Here is a 21744-nt window from a genome sequence, read left to right on the forward strand (position 1 = left end):
TGCTCATTCACTCTGTTGAAGCTGGAGACCAGAGTCTGTGACCCTCATTCTGATTTTAAGGATTAAAGCCTCAGAATTTAGAAAATGCGTTGATTTGTTGGAAGGGTACGTGCGTGCGTGTGTGTGTTAGTGTTCGTTCACGCGCGAGGAGGTGGCACTATCTGTAATTATATGGCTGAAAGCTCCTCCTCCGCCCATTCTTAATCCCCTATATCCGCTAATGACGCGGCACACATTTACTCACAAGTACCAGCTGCCGTCAACCAGCATATCAAAGTTCCGTGTGGTGGAGCTCCGTGTTTGGGACAGTTTTTATTCACCTCTGCTGAACTCTGGGGACAGAGAGAGACAAGGTAAGGAGTCTCGGAGGGTTCAGCTTCCGTCATCTTCTTGTCTCAGTGACTGAACACCTGTGCAGCACTATAGACAGCAGAGAAAAAAAGTCATGCCTGTCAGTCACTCTTGCCTCAAATTATAATCCTCTTTGATGGATGCCCCTTTTAACCTTAATTGTTGATTTCTGAATTGCTGTCAGACTCTAAGTGGTACAGCACGGTGCTGATTAAACTGATGGAATATTACATAGTGGTTTTTAGGGGCTAGGAGACAGTGCAGAGAATAAGGTAATGTTTACCTGCACAATATATAGCTCTACATGCTGCTGTTAAACCACTTTTCTTTTTTTTTAAATTCAGGTCAGAGCTAATTGTTAGAGCCTGTTATGAGATTATTCCAATTATCAGCATGATAACATTTGCTATATTCCCAGTGTAGTAGGTCACATTTTCACTGGTGATTCCTGCGAATCATCAGTTATCAGCCTTTCTGAAAGCAGACATTGTGGTTGATCAGAGTCCAATAACAGGCAGGGGAGTGTTTCACTTACTAATGATGTGTGCAATCCAAGGAATGGAGGTAAACCAGTTCATGTGAGTCACTGCTAGTGCCACAGTTGATGGCCTTAGATCTGTTATATGAAAGACTCCTTGCTCTGTCAACCTTTCCCGAGGTCAGCGCTTCAGCCTGTGATTGTCCTGTGACTGTGTTTTCTCTTCGCTCATTCAGCTGATCGGCATGGCCTCCTCTGATGACACAGAAGGGTCTCTGACACCTGTGGATTTCATCCAGCTGCAGCAGTATATGGAATGTAAGTTTCACCTTCTCACTTTACATTATTTCAACAATTACTTGATGTTACTTGAGCTTTTTTTGTAGTTCAGGCTACATTCTGCACTTGCTTTGAAGGGGGGCGATCAGAAAGGCAATCTCTCTTTTGGGAAATCAATAGATCAATAGAGTCAAAAAATGTCTCTCTACATTTCAGAGGGAAATACTGTAGTTTTTATTCCACTACATGTATTTTGTGACAGCCTTAGCTATTAGTTACCTTGCTGCTTAAGATTTTACGTACGAAACATATAATCAGCTCATAAAATATGAGACATTGTTACAAATTAAACAGCCAGACTCTATATGATGTAGTTAAAATGGTCATCCAGCTTGACTAGCTGCAACAGTAATGCATCAGTAACAATAGTCTTATGATATACTCTACGATATGAGATACTTTTGCTTTTGATACTTAAAGTACATTTAGCTGATAAGAACATCTGCACTTTACTTCAGTAAGATTTTAAATGCAGGACTTTTAGTTCTAGTTGAGTATGTTTACATTGTTGTAAGTTTTGGTATGTCTTTTAACACTGATGATTCAGAGATAAATCATAGATTATTAATTTATAAGAATAATGATTTGGAAGTTGTCTGAAAGTAGAGAAAAAAAATAAATACAAAAAGGGAGTTGAGGTGAGTGTTACTACATTCAAAGTCCGGGAAGAAGAAGGAAAACTGACGTGAATAAATCAGTCAGAATACTCTTTTAAATGCACTCTCCCAGTTTAGGTGTATGGAGGGAAGTATAATGCTGAAAACATCTGTGCAAAATATCCTTGTACTTGTTGAAAATCTCTATACCACGCAGCAAGTGAAAGCAGCATTATCCACTAAGTGCTAACATCAACATTATAAGATAAACGACTGAGGAGGTTCCTCTTATTCACGCACCATCAACTCAAAAACACTCCACTGTGTACTCCGGAGGATCATTCAGCATTGACACAAAAACCCAAACATCAACTCCAAAATGTAAGTGCATGCTCCTGCACCAGGGGTTTGAGATAATGCAGAATTTGATAGAACTGTTGACAGGAAACAAAAAGTGGTATGGGGCTAAAAATATTCTGCCTTCCACTCAGAGGCTTTGAAAGAAATGAAATGGGTCTAAGGGCTTTTAGTTTCAGGGTGGGGGTGGAGGGCTGGGGATAATGGATGAATGGATAATTACACCTGCTCCTGTCTGGACCTGAGAAAAGCACTGCCGTGTGTTACCTCAGACAGTGAGGTCAAAACCCAAATTTAATGTAGGAAGCACACTGTGCACAATAGGTGATGCACTCTCCCGCACTCAGGAGCCATGTAATCAATGTGTGGGACAAATAAACAAAGAACTGAATTAGTCACTGAGCTTTTCTGTTCTCACTTTGTTCTTCACACACACTCGATTCTCTTTTCTTTTTTCATCCGTCATGTCCAGAGCATACAGATGGAACAGATTCATATCTGGGAAGTGTTAATGGAAGTGAACTTCATGTTATTTCACGTCAGCTGATCTCTTTGCAGACAGCAGTTTGAGGGTGAAAGATGTGATCAAGGACTTTCACCCTGGAGGTCGGCTGGCCCAGCACAGCTTTGGAGAGGTCAGTCATTGTCACTGCTCCTATGGACACAGATCTTTGTGGCTACACTTTACTTTACAAATTGATCATTTCCCATTTCTTCTAATAGATTTTGTAGGAATTTTCCTGAAGAAAACTATTTGTGCTAATTATTGGGAAAATTTGATTTTTTCCTGCAAAAATTTAATTAATGCAAATGTTACACTAACACTTCTTTTGTCCCTGTGCCTCCTCTGGGCTACTTTGATTCCTCTCCTCAGTGTATGGATGCAGTGGGTTTCTGTCTCTTTCTCAAGACGTATCTAGAGGTGGATGACTTTCCCACAGATTTCTGCCAACGCCTTTTTCGCTATTTTCAACACGTAGAGCAGGAAGGGAACACGAAGAGTCCGTTACCTAAAGGAGGTAAATCACTCTGCATGTCTGAGCAGGTGTTTAGAGGAAATACTTTGAGCTCCACAGTCACGCTCAGCTCAGATCATGATTGGTAATACACCTTAGAACGTCTTTGATATAATTTCCTGTTGGACGCTTTTTCCAACGCCCACCTGTTTGTTTGTCTGTTTTTTATCTTGTAGCGCTGCGTCACAGGAATGTGGCTGCAGGCGTAGCTCTGGAGATTAGTGCACTTGTTCCAATAACCAACCTCTGATAAAATGCTCACTTTTATACTGCTGTTCCATCAGGAACTTAAAGAAAAAACACCATACTGTTTTAATAATGTAATAAAGGTTTCCAGTTTGGTCAGAAGGTTCTGTACATTTCTTTACTTTCAGGAGGGGTCTTTCTTCGTGATGTGTCCTGCTACTTCTCAGTGCTGGAGGAAGGACAGCCACGAGAGAAGCTTGAATGTTGGTGTCATCTGCCTCTTGAACATTTTGTGGTGTTTATTATGGTGTAACTGCCTTGTACATACATTCACCACTGAATGATTAAGATTGATTATTTGGAAGGTCAGAGAAAGTGAAGAAACAATGGCAGGATCACTGATTTTCTGTGTTGTGTTTCTAGTTACTTTTAAACTTTACGACAAAGACAACAACGGACTCCTGGACAGCTCTGTAAGTTACTCCAAGTCACTGACAAGTTTCCCACAAATTCACAGAAATTTCACATTTTCTGTTTGAAACTAGTTCTGCAAAGTGTCTCTGGTGATCATTGACCTCTGAACTGACACTTAAAACAGCCTGAAAACGTCAACGTCACATTATTGGGATCTCAAATAAGTTTCTATCTGCACTTTGAAGTTTATTTGCAAATTGAGATAGTAGAAGGTGACAGAAAGTGAACAGGCAGCTCGTGTACTGTATATATTGTGGTGTCACGGATGCTGACATGGACACAATCACGGCAGCACCACCACAAATATGTCCAACCTATGAATCAAGGCGAGTTAATACATTTAACCTCACGCCCCTGCTTATCTGCGACAGATTTGAAAAAGCCTTACTTAAGTACTTTACAGTCCAATAAACATAAACCGGCTCATTATGCAACAACAAGTCCCTATTTATCCAAAAGAGAAAATGAAAACAGCTTTCAAGCCAATCATGTGACACTGAAAAGCAAAGTAAGTAAGACCCAACTGCATTTGGATTACAGTTTCAACTTTTGTCGGCAGATAGTTTCAGAAAAAAAAAAAAAATTTAATTAAATTTTAAAAAATGTTTTCAGTAACACACATGATTTTTTTTTTTTTTTGAGTAGTTGGTTTTGGATGCACAGCACACAGCAGGATTTTCATAGACCATGAGGCTACTGTGAATGTGACCTCTGTTGTCTCTCCGTCAGGAAGTGGATCGTATAATCACCCAGATGATGCGGGCTGGTGATTACCTGGGCTGGGATGTGACTGAGCTCAGACCAGTATGAGACTGCTTCTTTCTATCAGAAAATCACTTGCTATCCCAGAAAAGGTTTTGAAGTTGTTATTCGTTACTATGAAGTTGTTCTGAGGAAGATAGTTTCATTACAGCAGCTGAGAACTTCATGAGTTTGTGAATGCAACAAAAAACTACTTGAGATTCAATAAAAGGATCACAGATGACAAATAATCAGTACATGTTTGTGGTTGTGCAGGTGCTCAAAGACATGATGACAGCCATCGATCTGGACGACAGTGGGACCGTCACGCTGGAAGAATGGGTGAAGGGCGGCATGAACAATGTACCTTTACTTGTTCTCCTTGGACTGAAGGTAAGAAAAAGAAAAGTACTGGACATACAACATTTTACAGTCTCACTAGAACCTCAGTTGTTTTGTTAATGTTGCTTTTTGCGAACACCTTGAGGACACAGCACTACTGCTCGTGCTCAAGTCCTTTGTAATGTCGTCCCCCACCCACAGATGACAGAGCGGGATGGGCAACATATTTGGAGGATGAAGCACTTTAACAAGCCGACCTACTGTAGTGTGTGTCAGGGCATGCTGCTCGGCCTCGGGAAGCAAGGACTCTGCTGCACCTGTAAGAGCTCACAGCCGCCACCAGGGCGCAGACATGTACCTCATACACAGTAACAATTAACTGGGGGAGTCAAACCTTTCCAATTTACTTTCCAATTTACTTGTATCGTCTGTTATTTGTCAGGGTCATAATTAATACATATAATTAGTTATAAAATAATATATAAAATAATATATAAGTTATATAATTCTAGTAGAGAACTTTTATGATTACTTCTGTTATATGGGTCTATTTTTCTTCCCACAGGTTGCAAGTACACCGTCCACAGTCAGTGTGCCAACAAGAATCCCGAAGCCTGTGCTCGTACCTTTGTCAAATCTAAAAAGGAGATTAGTGTAAGAAAGCACAATGATCCCTTTTCACTTCCAGTTCCCTCTACTGGTTTTTATTATATATATATATACACATTATATTTTTAGGAGAATACATTCATGCCTGTTCTCTTTTTTCCAAATAGCAGCGAATGTAAACACATTAACAACATTAGGGTGCATTAGTCAGTTATAAGTGGAGCCCATCAGTGTTTTTTTTTTTTTTTTTTTCTTTTTAAGTGCGGATTACAGCCGGCACAGTCTGCTCCGTACATCTGGTAAATGTCCTAATTTTGCACAAGCGTAGACAATGATCTGTTCACTGTCTTTTTCCAGTGGTGTTTCAAAGCCTCAACTCACTGATTCACAATATCTGTAATGGATCATAACACTGAGCTGCCCAAAATGTTTCAGCTGCTTGGAAAGGTTTGAGGTGCCAGTGTGCTCTAGGGATACTTGATCTGGTGATGCATGTCTGCCAAGGCGATGGTTATCCAAAAAGTCATAAATCTGAAGTCGTCTCTAACCTCGACAGCTGCTCTTGAGGAAGGTGTGGTCTGTGCTGATTCTTTTTAAGTAAATAATGATGTAATTTTTCCTGCAGTCATTCAGGGCTGGATTGTTTTGTTGGCACCATAGCGGTGAACATTAAAATTTGTGTATGCAGCTGAATTTGATCAGCACCATAAGACCTTCCAGTAGAAGAGAATAACATCGGGTATTGCAGTCACTTCTATAAAGGGTGTTAAAAGGGTGAAAAGTATAATAATAATACTAAATTAAGTGGGACAACACCTCTTGCTTCTATTCCTCTGTGTCTCAGGTAGCAGCTCACGACTGGATCAGAGCTGACTGTAACTCTACCAAGTGTCAGGTCTGCCACAAGAAGATCAAAACTTTAGTAGGGAGGCGTTGTGTGTGGTGCCAGGAGATGGTGAGGATTGTGTTTGTTTTTGCACATTAATGCACAAATTAGAGAGGATCACTTCTGTCTGTGTTCACAGAGGCTTGTTTCTTTTTAAGCGTCACGATGAGTGTCTTTTCTCGGGCTTATCGACCTGTGATTGTGGACCACTGAGAGATCATATACTGCCTCCTTGGGCCATATACGCCGTCTCAAAGGTAAAATGAGCAGCTTAACTAAAAATTGGGGAAAAAAAAAAGGGAAATTTGAATTATTATTATTAGTTGTCTGTCGGTTAATTGTCCTTTGTTTCCTTCAGGAGGAGGATACCAACCTGTTAAATGTTACCCCTGACGGCCACATCCTGCAGGTCTGCCTTTATCAAATCTTCCTACAGACTTTAATTTCTTTTCCAACTGTACACCCATGTGTTTTCTCTGCTAGGTCTCTTTCAAGTTGTCTGCTCAAACTACCATCTGCATACCGTTGCTTTTTGGGAGAATCTCCAATTTTATCGATTCGTCATATTATTTATATATTTATTATTATTATTATTATTTTTGTGGGGGGATTTCATGTTTAAACTCTGCTAACGTCTTTGTTGTTTATTCAGCTCAGTTCAGTCATGGAAAAATACAACTGTGATGGTTTTGTCTGCATCTGCAGAGAAAGGCCTTTGATCCAACGCTCAAGTCTAAAGCGATTCACCAACCCAAAATGTATATTTTTAGTGTCAGACACTTACCTCCTGTAAGCTTGAGAAGCAGGTGTTATGTTTGTTTTTAACATATGGTAATGATAACAAGTTGTCACAGCCAAACAAAAAAAAAAAACAACCGAACTTTCTCAAAAGACACTTGCAGCATAATCCACTTCACTGACGTCTGTCCTGTCTGTTGAGTTTGTCCACACTCATGTTTGATATATGTCTGAATACACTGCTTGTGTTTGTATGGACATTCACAACATTTTCCAGCTGAATAAAATCTAAAAATATCTGCTGATGCCATTACAGTACATCACCCTCGCCTTGAAGGGTGATGATGATGATGATGATGATGATGATGCCTCAAAGTTAAGAAAATGATCAAATAAATTGAAAAACATGAGCAGTTTATGAAATGAATATTAATCCTTTGCAGTCGCTTGAATGGCAGCATGTGTCCATCGGTCCACACGCTGAAACAAAGATTTGCCAGCTGATTTAAACAGTCCATTGGATCTTAATCAGTTGCACATTTTTCTACAGATTGTTCCGATTCCTGACACCCATCCTCTGTTGGTGTTTGTAAACCCAAAAAGTGGAGGAAAGCAGGGTGAAAGGTGAGCAGCTCAGTGTCATGATATGGATAAATGATCAGTATAGCAGCATAATGTTTTTATACAATATGTTATCAATACACAGGCTTCTCATGCGACATATTTCTTTTCTGAATTACACAGATATTATGATGTGTTGTTGCAGTACATCTGTTTTTATACCATGACTGTCATTGGCAATTCATTGTGATAGTATATTTTTAATAGTTCCCCTATGATTTCTCTTTCTGTCTGTATGTTTTCCACAGAGTGCTCAGGAAGTTTCAGTACCTGCTGAACCCACGTCAAGTCTACAACCTTTCCAACGGAGGTCCTGCACCAGGGTACTGAGCACCTTCATTACTGTGGAACTGGCAGATTGTCCGTCCACTTTTCTTCACATTAACTTTGACTTTGTCCTTTAGACTGCAGTTCTTCCACAATCTGCGTGAATACAGGATCTTGGTGTGTGGAGGAGACGGGACAGTTGGGTGGCTCCTGGATGCTATAGGTACTGCGGGGCCCTCTGGGTCTCTGTGAGCTCAGCTGACTGAGATAAATATCTCTAAGGCTAAATAATGTACCCGTGATTTCAGACAAAGCGGACCTCCAGGTGAATCCTCCAGTAGCTGTCCTGCCTCTTGGTACTGGGAACGACCTGGCACGTTGTCTGCGCTGGGGAGGAGGTAAAACCATGAGCACCTCTAAACCACACAACTTTCACTCAGGTATTGGAACTGACATTGGCGCCATATGTTATATACTCATCCTGCTTGTTTTGTAATTAATAAAGGCTACGAGGGGTCAGACTTGAGAGAGATCCTGAAGGAGATTGAGGCCAGCGAGATGGTTCCCATGGACCGCTGGAGCGTCCAGGTGATACCAGAAGACCCCCAAGAGGCAGGAGACCCCGTACCCTATGAGATCATCAACAACTACTTCTCTATTGGAGTGGTCAGTCACTATCTCAAAAAGGAGGAATAAGAGCGCACATACCCCTTAATTATTAAATTAATTTCTTCAGTCCTATAAGCAATATTTAATCATAGAAAAATCTGTTAATTTCTTCTTGACATAAACAGAAAGTGGAATATCTTGCTTAAAATATGACTTATTATGATTGTATTTGTGTCCATGTGAGCAGGACGCCTCTATTGCTCATCGTTTCCACTCCATGAGAGAGAAACACCCCCAGAGGTTCAATAGCAGGTGGGGATTCACATGAACTGTGTGAGTGTTTTCCAATCAAAACTGTAACAGAGGTCATTTTAAAAAAAGTATGTTTGTTTTTCTTTCATTTTTAAGAATGAAGAACAAACTTTGGTATTTTGAGTTTGCCACTTCTGAGACCATCTCTGCCTCTTGTAAGAAGCTGAAGGACTGTCTCGTGATTGAGGTGAAAAATGCTGCTGTTTCACCAAAACTAATAATTTATAACTCAAATACTTGCTCATGTTTTAAGTCTAGCTTTTGTTTAGTTGTGTATAAACAAAAGAACCCGTTGTTGTGCCTCCACCAGTGCTGTGGGAGACAACTGGACCTGAGCAGCATGTCCCTGGAGGGCATAGCTATCCTCAACATACCCAGCATGCACGGGGGCTCCAACCTCTGGGGCGAGTCCAAGAAGCCTGATGGTGTGCCAGAGGTGGAGCACAGTGAGGTTATCAATGACCCCGAACTTCTTAAAACTATCTCACAGGGTGAGGTGTGGTTGGTTGGACCATCTGTACTCTCCTAAATCACCTAATTTATGGTGTTCAAATATTATCAATGGGCCCTCCCTGCCTACTTGTGTGCAGATTTAATCCCTTCACGTCTTCTGTGTGTGTGTTTCGTCATTCTGCAGACATAAGCGATAAGCGTTTGGAGGTGGTGGGGCTGGAGGGAGCTATAGAGATGGGACAAATCTACACTGGGCTGAAGAGCGCCGGGCACAGACTGGCACAGACCTCTCAAATTACCATCAGGTTGTGTACTTTTACCCACAGGCGGATGACACACATAACAAGAATAACTGACTGTTATTTCATCCCTCTCCATGCCATGTGGTCTGGTGTAAACAGGTACACATTTGGACATGATGTTCACATATAAGTGATACAGGATAATTACATCTCACTGTCACTCCTTCCTGTGTGCAGGACAACCAAAGCCCTGCCCATGCAGATCGACGGGGAGCCTTGGATGCAACCTCCTTGTACTGTAAGTTTTATGAACCGCTCAAATCCAGTGTTAATGGTGAAGACTCAGACCCTGCATTAAGATTCGTTCAAGATAGTGGCAACAACACTGCAGAATGCTACATCTTTAGCTCAGTGATTAAACATAGTCATACATTTATTTTGATTACTGTGGCAGAGACACGTTACTACAACAATTTCCCCATGGGGACAAATAAAATACTACTACTACTACTACTACAACAGCGCAGATAACAGCAAAAATATTTCCATTAGTGTAGCATACCTCCAGCTTATGAATCACACTGTGCTCATCAGATATGTATCAGTTTCAAGGAATATGAGCAAACATAATTAGTTCACCAAAATTCTGCTTACTGATTTGTCATAGATCCAAATCAATCACAAGAACCAGGCTAACATGCTCATGGCTGCACCAACCAAACCATCCAGCTTCTTTCACCTCAAGTAGAGCAGCGCTTCCACTCCATCCTCCAGTCTGCACACGGCCACAGCGGACCACCTATATTACTATGAAAATGAGTGTGTAACTGTGTGCTTTTATTATTAAGTGTTGATGTGTGTGTCTTTTGCACGTAATCCCTGATATGACTGAACTATTTCAGAGGACAGACAAATTGGACTTATGCAGCGATCACACTGACAGACCAACCTAGACGTGCAAATCTCACTACTCAGTCTGATCACTGCTATTGTGTGCCAACTTAAATGTAATGCACCCATTTGTTGTGTTTGTAAATAAAAGAGCTAAGTGTGTCTACAGTACATGAATAGGCAAAATATATATATATATATATATATATATATATATATTTTATGTTGCAATCGCTTTTTCTATGGCTAATCAAATTTACAGTAGTGTGTCATTGAATTTCACCTGTTGTTCCCAATGCAGCTAGTGATGACCTGGCTTTGTTTGGACCTGCATGAGCTCACAGCAGCATAACTTGTTCAACAACACTATCCTACCTGTCTGCTCAGATACCTCTCAGTGTCAGTGTTCATCCAACTGAAAGAGAAATATACAATGTATTTAATTCTGGTTTTACTGTCTCTTAAATAGGTGAGATAATGATTAATGATAATGCAAGAAACATTTGATGAATGCGGTCTTATAAAGTTCTGCTCTTCAGTTATAACTGAGTTCTGAAAGTGTTGGTTTGGTACACCTCTCCTAGATTTACCAAGTCGTGTATAGAAAACTTCCTCAGTGTTGTTGTCCTGTAACTTCGACGACATGTTACGTCTTTGGGATCAGGCTTTTTAAAAACCGTCAAAAAACACACAGAAACTGTGACTAATCTAACGAAACATTGCTGATTACAAGTAATGAAACTGAGCAAAAATGTGTTGGAAGTTAATCAAATTAATCTATTTCGTGAGTCAGTCTTGTGTTGGATATTCGGTGTACTTGTAACATGTAACATGCTTGTATGTTCATTTATTGTCTTAATGTCAAATTGTGTAGCTGTCATTGGCATATGTGTCTTGATGGTAGTGATGTCAGTGATCAGTCATGCAGCATTACGTTGACAACATATATTGGATTGCCCTCAGACTGATTATCTGGTGAATAGACAGTTAAAGAAATAATTACAGTCTGTTGCCCCACCACAAGTTTGAATTTACAAAGGGATTTACTTTACACCGGTACCATTAGATGCTACAGTACTTATTATGAGGATACCTAGTTTTCATCAAAATCTTTAAAAGGACAAATGGCGGCATATTCAAAAGTTTACTAAATTACAGATGTATCTTTGTAACATACTCCTCTGCTAACAGCAAAACAGAAAAAGAGGCTATTTGCATGTAAAAAAAAAAAAAATGTGTTGCTTATCTGTCATAAATATAGTTGTCAACAATGCTTCTGTTTTGTGTTGACTTGTGTTAAATATTATTTCTATGCATTCTTCCTGTAAATACAGTCCACTTATTGAAATTCTAAGGAATGCTCAAATCTTCCTAATATCAAAGCATGACAGCGTACAGCGAGGCAGACTTTGGAGTGTGTGTGTGTGTGTGTGCGCGCGTGAGGCTTGCACACTCTTGGTAGACATATGTCACTGACTGCATCGGGGATGAGAGGGAAGCAGGTGGAAATGAAAGATGAAAAATATATTTCCTGCAAATGAAAATCAAATGCAAATCTAAAAAAGTAAGTGCAATAATCTCACATTTATATGTGAAATCTAGCTGGACTTGTTTTGAGTATAAAAGGAATTATCTAGCGCTGACACAGCAAGACTAAATAAGTACTTGTAAATGTCACTCACTGTCAGATCAGAGGCTTTTACCTTAGTTTCAGTTATTAAAAGTTGACACATTGGGTGTGTCTGACCAAACTTCAGTCAGTTTGTCAATTATCTTGTCTATCAAAATATGTCAACTCTAACATATGATAAATTATGTTAACCTGTTTTCAACACAAACAGACTAGTTGAAACAAGACAGTGGTCATGCTTCAGGTGCAATACCACTGTTCTGGAATAATGCATTGTAAGTATTGTCTGGAATAATATATAATATTATATTATAATTGTTAATGCAGTAATGTGTTAGCATAATTTTAATGTTGCAGCAGGTAAAGGTGGGGCTGATTGTAATTACACTTCATACTGCTGGTTAGTAGTAGAGAGTACTCACGAGCCCCCAGTTGAGTGCTGCTGTGCTGGGCTTCACCCTTGAAAATATGTGTGTATGTGAGTGTTGCCTCCATGCGACTGGAAGTCACTACAGGAGGAGGCCCTGACTGTTGTCAGCGCTTATACAAGGAGTATCAGGCCTTCATGAAGTCAGTGGTTTGGGTACTGGAACGGGCACCACCTGGGGTCTTCAGTGTTGCATGGAGGTTCAGGACAGGACACCACCATGTTCCTGGTGGGTGTTGGCTTCGGCCATGCTTGTCCCTTGTCACCAATCCTTTTTGTAATTTTCATGGACAGGATTTCAAAGTGCAGCCGGGTGGAAGAGTGTTTCCAGTCTGCTATTTGTAGATGATGCGGTTCAGTTGGCCTCATCAGACCAGAACCTTCAACATGTAGTGGAGCAGTTTTCAGCCCAAGTTTTCAGCCCCAGTGCATACCCCGATCTGTTTGTTATTTTATGTTCATATATAAAGTAGCATTGTACTCAAACCGCTGTAATTATGTCCATTCACTCCCGGCCAGTCTCATTAGCTGCAGGCTCTCCACTCCTCAGATAAAATCTCACCTGCTTCTCACCCTGAACGATCTGTTTCACTTTCGTCATATTTAAAAATGAAACAAGATGATGCCCAAAGGTCCCCTGAGAGGGTTCAAGTTTGCATGTGCAGAGAGAAGTTATGAAGTTATGGTTTTTAGGTGATGCTTAAATTGATACTGACGTATGAAGCTTTTACTGTGACATGCATACTGCAAATTGTCTAAAGATGACATTACAGTATGAAATGGTCTGCGATTTCACATTTATTGAATTCAAGGCATAAATTGTTGTAATTATCATATTCTGGAGGTCAGGATTAATTATGTTAAAAGACAAAGTATGCAGTCTGTGTGGAGAGGACAGATTTTCTCTTATAATCACCTTTTGCCAAATGTATACAACAAAATTGATCATTAATAACCATTCGAAAAGTGATACCTTGTCTTATGAAGTCAAATATTATTGCTTAAACTGGATCATATGTGTCATCTTTTTGTTTTGTTTTCTTCATAAGGCTACATTAGAGATTGCAGTGATAAAATTTCATATAGAGTCAAAATGACTCAAAGTATCCAAATCAATCAATCACTTAATTTGTCTTCAAAGAGCAATTGGTTGTGCAGCAGTTAAACAGAAACACAGGATTAAACAAACAGCTGTTAAACACATCATCACAAAGTAAGAGTCAGTGCAGTTTATAAAACAATCAAGGTTCATTTAGTTGCTGGTTTGGAGCTTTCAGTCATATCACATGAGGTAGATGTTCGACTTTCCAGGTTTTGATTTGATTTAGCCTCTGTGTATACTCATGTGAGTTAAAAATTGTTATACATTTTTGGTTTGATTCAGAAGTTTTTATTTCAAAATGTGTACAGGAGTAATAGTATGAAATAATTACAGTTATTTTCTGAACGGATATGTGTGTTCATGGTACCTTTTCCTCCAAGAGTTTTGTTGAAATTTTGAAGAGGGTATTTCTAGCCCTTCTGTGAATTTATTGTATTTTATGAAGAAACCTTACAGGTGTTACCTGGTATGCCCTGTGATACCACACTTCCCTGCTGTAAACGTGTAAAATCTCTATATTTCCACTCAGAAAACGTCTGCACCTCCAATCTGCGGCTATTTTTAGCATTTTTCATCCAGTAATAGCCCCACGTGAGCTCCCATGTCGTTTGTTGGTTTATATTTAGAACGCACGCTCCCCCGGCTCTTGCGTCAATGGAATCCCGTACGTGCGTCACACGGAGGACGTCGGTCTAGAACGCTACACTGATTGGCTGGCGTCCCGGAACGTTCCACCGCCCCGTTTACCATTTATGGGCATAGGCCCGCCTTTTTGTCGACGCAGCCAAAATAAAACAAGAGTATATGGAGCCGTAAGCGTTGGTCTGACCCAGTGTGTATGTGCGAGTGTGTTTGAATGAGTGTGTGTGCCGACAGCAGCTGGCAGAGGTGACATTCATCTGTTTCGCTGATTTGGAATAAATGAAAAACCTAAAAATCCGGATATTTACATGAACCAGGTGAGTGAAAGTTTACTATTTGTTTATTTATTCAGGGGGCCACATTTATGCTTATGTTAGACTGTAGATGCATGCCGTCATGTTTCTTTATAATTACTTTCATAATAATTTAAGCTCATAGAAAAAGACTGACTGGGCTGCTATTTCATCCGTTAAACATTTGCACCCTTATACACAAATTAATTTGATAGTTTGGTGGGAAATAATGTTTAAAGGTGTCATTCATGGGTAGCAGTCAGAGCTGTAGACTTAGTTGCAAGTTTATTGGGCACACCAATCTCAGAATGAGAATGAGATTTATTGTCACTTCCATAGTATATAGTATATAGTAAAACTAAGAAACACTGTATAGCCCTGCAATAAATCCTACCTTCATGAGGATCAGTTTTGTTGAAACTATTTTAGAAAGGTGTTTTATGTAACCCATTGATATAATTGGTGTGTGGACAAAACATTACAAACAACACCATACCAGCAGAGCAAACTACAGCCTCCAAGCTGACCATAAAGTTGAATGAACATCTTTGAATGAACATTAGTCTTAGCTAGGTGTACCTAATAAAACTGGCAACTAAGTGTAATTTAATTATTATGGAAACTCACATTTGTGTTATATGAAAACTGAGTTAAAAGTTGTGAAAACTGAGTATATTTTTTAATTAGTGAGGAAATATCCCAGAGTGCAACTAATTAAGTAACCCCTGCTAGTAATATCACTGCTCCTGCAACTGTACCATGAGCAGCCTGCTGAAAATCTAGTGTCTAGTGTCTTGTGCAACTTTTAGCAGCTGTCTGGTCGACATTCTCAAGTAAATAGTTCAGAGCTCATGTCTGTATGTGTTCATTTTAATGACTTCCATGATATTACGTGCTACATGTTTTATGTAGGGGGTCCATTACTGTTGCTATATGAGATGTATAGAGTAGGGTATATTTATAAATACATGTTGGATATGTCAGTAGTGTGACCTCCCCATATGTCAAGCTTAAGTGTAAGTTTAGGAAAATAATTCAACAATTTGGTTTAAGGTTGAACAGTTTTCGAAGAATGATCATGTGTTCTTGTAAGATGTGAAGCACATTTAGTACTGAAAAACTCATATCGTGAGAGAGTTAGCACTGGTGGATACACTCCTGTTCACCCAATGACACACACACACAAACAGGCTTTGCCACCTTTCCCATCTCAGCTGGCATACAGCCCACTGTGAAATACAATCTGCAACACTCCCTGGTACAGCGCCTGTGAAGGAGGGTTGCCCTCCAATGAAGGATGTTTTCAGAGCATTAACAGCCAGTAACAAAATATCTGACAATATCTGATTGCTGCACTGGACCACCCTCTGCATTTTGTAAAGAGGACTAATAGGCCCTGGATCTAGACAAATGGCATGCAGGGAAATGAGACAGTGTATGTTGAGGGTGCTAATGTAGGCTACTGTTTGGATGGGTCTAGAGAGAGCGTTAAAAATGCTGGCTAAATGATTCAAGCAATATCTCATTTACTACAAATGTTTAAAAAATCAACTCCTTAACAGCTCCAGTTATCCCCAGTGATATCACTCACTTGCTCCTATTTTGACAAAGTAAACCTAAAAACGTATCGCAAATGATTGTTTTACCACATTTACATACACAGAGACTTTGTTTGAATAAATTAGACATTTGGTTAGATTAACAATGCATATTTAGTATGTATAAATGTAAACAATATTTATCTTACATAGACATCATCAACATCAGGGTTTGTTTTCATCTGTAGTAATTGTTGCTGTCCTCTGTTCCAGCGATGCCCTGTGTACAAACCCAGTATCCATCCCTGCCCCATGACAACTACTTCAGCTCTGAGTTTTTGAATCCTGACCTCAGTGCCAAACTGGTGATGGACATCAGTGGCCAAAAGGACCAGCTGTCTACATCTTCGTTGCCCAGCATCAACACCTTAGTTGAAAATGGCTATGTGGGGGAGTTTGATGCTTATTCCTGCAAGATTACCACCTCTCCTCCCGCCTCTACAGTTTCATTCAATCATGCCGCGGTAGCTGAAAGCTCCAGCCCTCAGATGCAGAACCAGGCTTTCAAGCTGGATGATCTCCAGGTGTATGGCTGTTACCCAGGTTCCTTTGCGCTCAGCTGCTTCGATGAAACACTGTCGTCATGTGGCTCAGACTACTATGGCAGCCCAGTTTACGCTGCTGCTTCTCCTCTAACACCCGGCTTTCAGACCCAGTCTGCACCTGTCTGGGATTCCCCTTTCAGCCCCTACCCCTCAGCCCCCCCCTCCTCTGTGGGTGATAAGGCCGCCATGGCTCAGCAGCTCTCTTTTTTCACCTTCAGCCCCACACCAGAGCAGCACTCCCCCCTGGGGCATCATCAGGATGCTCAGGCAGGCCAGGATGATCCTTTCTTCTTGTCTCACCAGCAGCATGTTTCTCCACTTCATTGTCCCCCCATGTCCCTGGAACATGGACCTCTGGAAAGCCCCAGGATAGTGGAGGGGGCAATGACGTCTCCTAAAAGCCACAACCCAGGCTCCAGTGAGGGCCGCTGTGCAGTTTGTGGTGACAATGCATCCTGTCAGCACTATGGAGTCCGCACCTGTGAGGGCTGCAAAGGTTTCTTCAAGGTAAACAGATGAGCAGCACTTTGCAAGTTAAATCTACAGTTTAAATAGAGTATAAAACACAATAAACCTGCAATCATTGAGGTTCATCATGCTGAGTAGAATAAACGTCCAATCACTGTGATATTACCTTATCACAGATATATATACTGGTATTTAAGTGTATGTTGTCCATTATGTAAAGACATTTTTGAGGAAGTTCAGAAACAGTGACACCATTACATAGTGGCTGTCAGAGAACACTGACATGCTTATTTTTCAACTGTAAAATATCCTGTACAGTCTGAAAAGCAAGTATATCCTTATTTTAAAAGTTAGCTTACGTTATGTATCTATTTAAAAAAGAAAATTAATATGGGCAGATGTATTACTGGATTGTTTGAGATCTTAAAAAAAAACAAAAACAGCACAGCTTGACTAAACTACTTTGTTAATCAGATTAAATATATACATTAATATCGGGCATCTACCTGAAATGTTCACTGGCTGCTTCCTATATGCGTTTTATCCTGTTAGAAATGCAAGTTTTTTGGACTTGCCAATATATTGGCATCAAATGATAAATTCAATGTTGCATTTCTATAATTTATAATAATGTCACTTTTTCCATGTTTGACAGCGAACTGTACAGAAAAACGCAAAGTATGTGTGCCTTGCCAATAAAGACTGTCCAGTGGACAAGAGGAGGAGGAACCGCTGCCAGTTCTGCCGTTTCCAGAAATGTCTTGCAGTGGGAATGGTCAAAGAAGGTAATGCGATGTCAGAATCTCTTAAAGCTTTCAGTGACTAATGAATGATGACAAGAAACTGGGGTTTGTAATGACAGTCTGGTGAAACCAAAGCTAGGAATGACAGATATGTAACTAGAGCTCTAAAGTGCCATCTGCAGAAAAAAGGGAAACCGAAACTGATAGAACAGTTGTTTTTCAAAGTGTGGGGTGCAGAGACGGCCACATGAGAGTCATAAATGTGTACTTTAAGTGTTCCTTTTCTTTTTTCTGTCCCTCTCTTAGTTGTGCGCACAGACAGCCTCAAAGGTCGCCGGGGTCGCCTGCCTTCTAAACCCAAGACTGTGGCTGAGGCTTCGTCCACGACCCCGAGTGTAAACATCATATCTTCGCTTGTCAGGGCACATTTAGACTCAAACCCGAGCATTGGGAAGCTTGACTACTCCAAGGTAAATCTCAACACTTGCTGCCTGACCAGAGCTCTTTTACACTGATCAGATTGGTTAAATGACAGAATGAAAATTAAGTCAGCAAAGAGTTCACTGAGAGTGGCACTGACCCTTGCTTCCTGTCCCTCTTCAGTACCAGGAGACAGTGGACAATCTGAAAGAAAAGGAGGATGCTGGTGATATCCAGCAGTTTTATGACCTGCTGACTGGTGCCTTGGATGTTATCAGGAACTGGGCTGAAACCATCCCAGGATTCACAGACTTCTGCACAGAGGACCAGGAGCTGCTCCTTGAATCTGCCTTTGTTGAGCTCTTCATCCTCCGACTTGCATACAGGTTGGCTTCCTTTACGGTTAAAAAAAAAAAAAACCCTGTTAACTATTATTTCTCTAGACTGATGTTGACCTTTCAATTGTACTAATGGCTTGGAACTGTGCAGGTCAAATCCAGAGAAGAACAAATTAATCTTCTGCAACGGCGTGGTCCTCCACCGACTGCAGTGTGTTCGCAGTTTTGGTGACTGGATCGACTCCATCATGGATTTCTCCCAGAGTCTTCACCGCATGAACTTAGACATCTCCTTGTTTGCCTGCCTTTCGGCGCTTGTTATCATCACTGGTGAGGGCTTTTATTTACTTTTTATGTTTATGAATCTCCCTGCATTTCAGTTTTATATTATATTCAGGACTGTTTCTTATAAGAACATCTTTTGCACCTAGATCGCCATGGCCTCAAAGAACCCAAACGGGTTGAGGACTTTCAAAATCATCTCATCAATTGTTTGAGGGAACACGTGAGTGGAAACGGATCAGAGCCGAGCAGGACCCAGCCCAACTATCTTTCTCGTCTTCTGGGCAAACTCCCTGAACTGAGGACTCTGTGCACACAAGGCCTGCAGCGTATATTCTACCTTAAACTGGAGGACCTGGTCCCACCTCCACCAATTGTGGAGAAAATCTTCATGGATACTCTGCCGTTCTGAAAAATATCAACACAAACATGTTATTTGTAAAAAATGGAGATGGAAAGCAATGTGAGGTTTTATCACTGGACTCTACTGGTGAACCTCTTTCAAGCACACTGACCTGTGTGTTGATAGACATCTGACATTGTTCAAGAGACCATTATTTTTCTAACATTAACTTTTAAAATTGAATATGGTATCTGTGTGAGTACTACATAAGGATTTATTTCAGTTCCATGAAACTGTCATAGACAGAACTGACAGAACTGAAATGGTATAAACAGTTCAGGACACAGTTTATATATTTTTCGTGTGCATGTGTAAAATGACTTTATTGCTGTGCTAGATGTGTGAATGTTGCTATGCAGACATGGTATGGCAAGGGTACTTGGGTAGATGCAATGCAGTGTTACATACTAAGAAACACACTAATTTCTTAAAAACCATGTTTTTAAAATTTGCTTTTTGACCCCACTAAGAAGCTGAGGTAGTAGATTATTTGGTATAAAAAGGGCAGAGAGAATCACAAGTCCTGGTTGTTAAGAAAAAACTGTGGAGTCCTACTTTTCAGAAGGGAAATATTTACTAATTTCTCTGTATCACAAAACATAGTTTTAGTCATAATCATGCTCCTGTGGAAGGTCTCGGACCAAAGTTTACGCTTATTTTGATACTACCAGTTACAAACCTTATTGCCTTACGCTAAACAAAATGTTCCACCATAACTCTTGCGCTGCCATTTTGCAACACCTTGTAAAGGATAATGCTGGCAGAGCTCCTGTTGAACCACATGTCCCTGTAATAACATTTTTCTTGGGCTTTTGAGAACAAAAATGGAGTTGTTGAATGAAAATGTAAAGTGCCTTTTATAAAACCTCAGCCCGTGAACCACAAGTGACACTAAGTGAATTTTCATTCCAAATATCACATACAGTGAGCCCTATTTGTTATAGGCATGAAAAAAGATGTTCACCATTAGAAATCACACTGAACTCATCGCTGATGAAGATGATTTCTGGGCTGTGCCAGCTTTTGATGTGAAGTGCCTGAGGCATGTGACTGTTGATACAGTTTGATATAGAGCATACAATACTTGAACGCACACTTCATACTGCTAAACTGGAAGGGCATCAAGTGAGGCCAGGTGGTTTTGGATCTACAAGAATTAAATCCTGTTCACATGTTCATGAAGCAGTGGAAGTTATAATTAGCTGTCCATCTTGAGATTAAATTATGTGAGAGCACATTTCAGAGAGTCCTCGTATCCACAATTAAAGTATAACATTTCTACTAGTTTGATACATGGAAAAATCCCACACTTGAAAATTCATATGCATAGACAGACATTTTATGTTTTACATCAACTGGTTTCTTCTCGTTGGATGTTACACACAGATACTTCACCTTTCATGTGTTTTGAACCTCAACTCTGTTGAAGTTTCTCCAACTGTCTTCCACATTTGTCTAAATCATGCAGATTTTTTATATGTTGGATTTTTTTAAAATTTCATCTCAAACTTAACTTAAAAAATACAGTACCTTAAGGAATCGCAGTGAAATGTGATGAGAAGATGAGCAGCTATGAACACTTCAAACAGTGTTCAAACAGTATGAAGAATACTTCTTTCTCCTACTGTATGAGTTTTGTTTGGGACATGTGTGTTGACTTTGACAATACTGCCTGGGCTTTTGTAAAATGGTGCAAAAGTATTCAGAGACAGAGAATATTTGATAATAAATGTTTTTTAAAAATACACCACTGTGTCATCATGTTTTCTTTGTCAGAAATTTAGTTTCTATACTGTCTCTTCAAATATATCTTTAGATTTGTTCAGTTTCAGTTGTGAAAGATGAATAATCACTTTCTCTATTGGTTTGAGTTTCATCTCTGATTGTGACTTGACAAGAGCTTCAGCCACCATTGTCTTTATAATACAAGAGGTTATAATATGCCCTCTGAGCAGTACCGTCTTCACGACAGACTGGAGGTTACACTGAGTCGCTATATGGGAAAATGACGAGATGAGCTGATGTTGGCCGGGGCAAGCTGGTTAGCATGTTAACTTCAGTGGAAGAAAAGACATGATAGAAACAAGAGTTGCTTTCCACCACTGGAGACAGCTCTGGTGAGTGAAGGAATGAAGTTTGATGCTGAACTCGCAAAGTCTCCTCTAGACTGGTAAGCAAACAGCTGTTAATGCTAACACTGGCTATGTAGCGATTGCAAAACTTACAAATAGCTCCTTTAAATCATTTTACCTTTACATCTGCAGGTTGACGACAAATGAGGTTGGGGCGAATTTCATCATGAAGCTGAAGATGGTCAAGCTTTCCTTTGCAAAGCTCCATCTCTG

The 21744-nt window shown here is 40.2% G+C and overlaps 2 protein-coding genes across 3 annotated transcripts; both read left to right on the forward strand.

The window, feature by feature from the left end:
- Positions 1–234: 234 nt before the first annotated feature.
- Positions 235–11781, forward strand: dgkab (diacylglycerol kinase, alpha b). 2 transcript variants are annotated; one of them, XM_023423576.2, is made up of 24 exons: positions 235–353; positions 1066–1147; positions 2680–2756; positions 2996–3140; positions 3512–3586; positions 3747–3796; positions 4527–4601; positions 4815–4931; positions 5082–5199; positions 5446–5534; positions 6334–6444; positions 6534–6632; positions 6734–6784; positions 7664–7737; positions 7983–8057; positions 8139–8224; positions 8310–8399; positions 8507–8667; positions 8858–8922; positions 9019–9109; positions 9233–9413; positions 9560–9680; positions 9855–9915; positions 10285–11781. In XM_023423576.2, the coding sequence occupies exons 2-24, from the start codon at positions 1075–1077 to the stop codon at positions 10363–10365; spliced, it is 2166 nt and encodes a 721-aa protein (XP_023279344.1). In that variant the 5' UTR covers positions 235–353; positions 1066–1074; the 3' UTR covers positions 10366–11781. The 2 variants fall into 2 exon arrangements, with proteins under 2 accessions (XP_023279344.1, XP_087034721.1); XM_087178595.1 differs by lacking the exon at positions 235–353 and having other exon boundaries at positions 1064–1147.
- A 2692-nt stretch (positions 11782–14473) lies between these two features.
- On the forward strand, positions 14474–21144 carry LOC111667775 (putative nuclear hormone receptor HR38). Its single transcript, XM_023423582.2, has 7 exons — positions 14474–14626; positions 16414–17252; positions 17869–17998; positions 18263–18426; positions 18560–18762; positions 18866–19044; positions 19146–21144. Exons 2-7 carry the CDS (start codon positions 16416–16418, stop codon positions 19406–19408), a joined length of 1776 nt encoding a protein of 591 aa, XP_023279350.1. The 5' UTR covers positions 14474–14626; positions 16414–16415; the 3' UTR covers positions 19409–21144.
- The last annotated feature ends 600 nt before the right edge of the window (positions 21145–21744 follow it).

This window comes from Seriola lalandi, unplaced genomic scaffold, assembly GCF_002814215.2.
Source record: "Seriola lalandi dorsalis isolate HSWRI2012SDOR001 ecotype SW California unplaced genomic scaffold, Sedor1 jcf7180002054692, whole genome shotgun sequence".
NCBI lineage: Eukaryota > Metazoa > Chordata > Actinopteri > Carangiformes > Carangidae > Seriola > Seriola lalandi.

Bases quoted from the DNA above. Each gene is read 5' to 3' on its own strand.
- dgkab (XM_023423576.2), top strand. From the start codon at position 1,075: ATGGCCTCCTCTGATGACACAGAAGGGTCTCTGACACCTGTGGATTTC. The intron at 6,633-6,733 runs GTAAAATGAGCA...TGTTTCCTTCAG, and splicing joins CCATATACGCCGTCTCAAAG to GAGGAGGATACCAACCTGTT. The intron at 9,916-10,284 runs GTAAGTTTTATG...GATTTGTCATAG, and splicing joins GGATGCAACCTCCTTGTACT to ATCCAAATCAATCACAAGAA.
- LOC111667775 (XM_023423582.2), top strand. From the start codon at position 16,416: ATGCCCTGTGTACAAACCCAGTATCCATCCCTGCCCCATGACAACTAC. The intron at 17,999-18,262 runs GTAATGCGATGT...TCCCTCTCTTAG, and splicing joins AGTGGGAATGGTCAAAGAAG to TTGTGCGCACAGACAGCCTC. The intron at 18,763-18,865 runs GTTGGCTTCCTT...GGAACTGTGCAG, and splicing joins ATCCTCCGACTTGCATACAG to GTCAAATCCAGAGAAGAACA.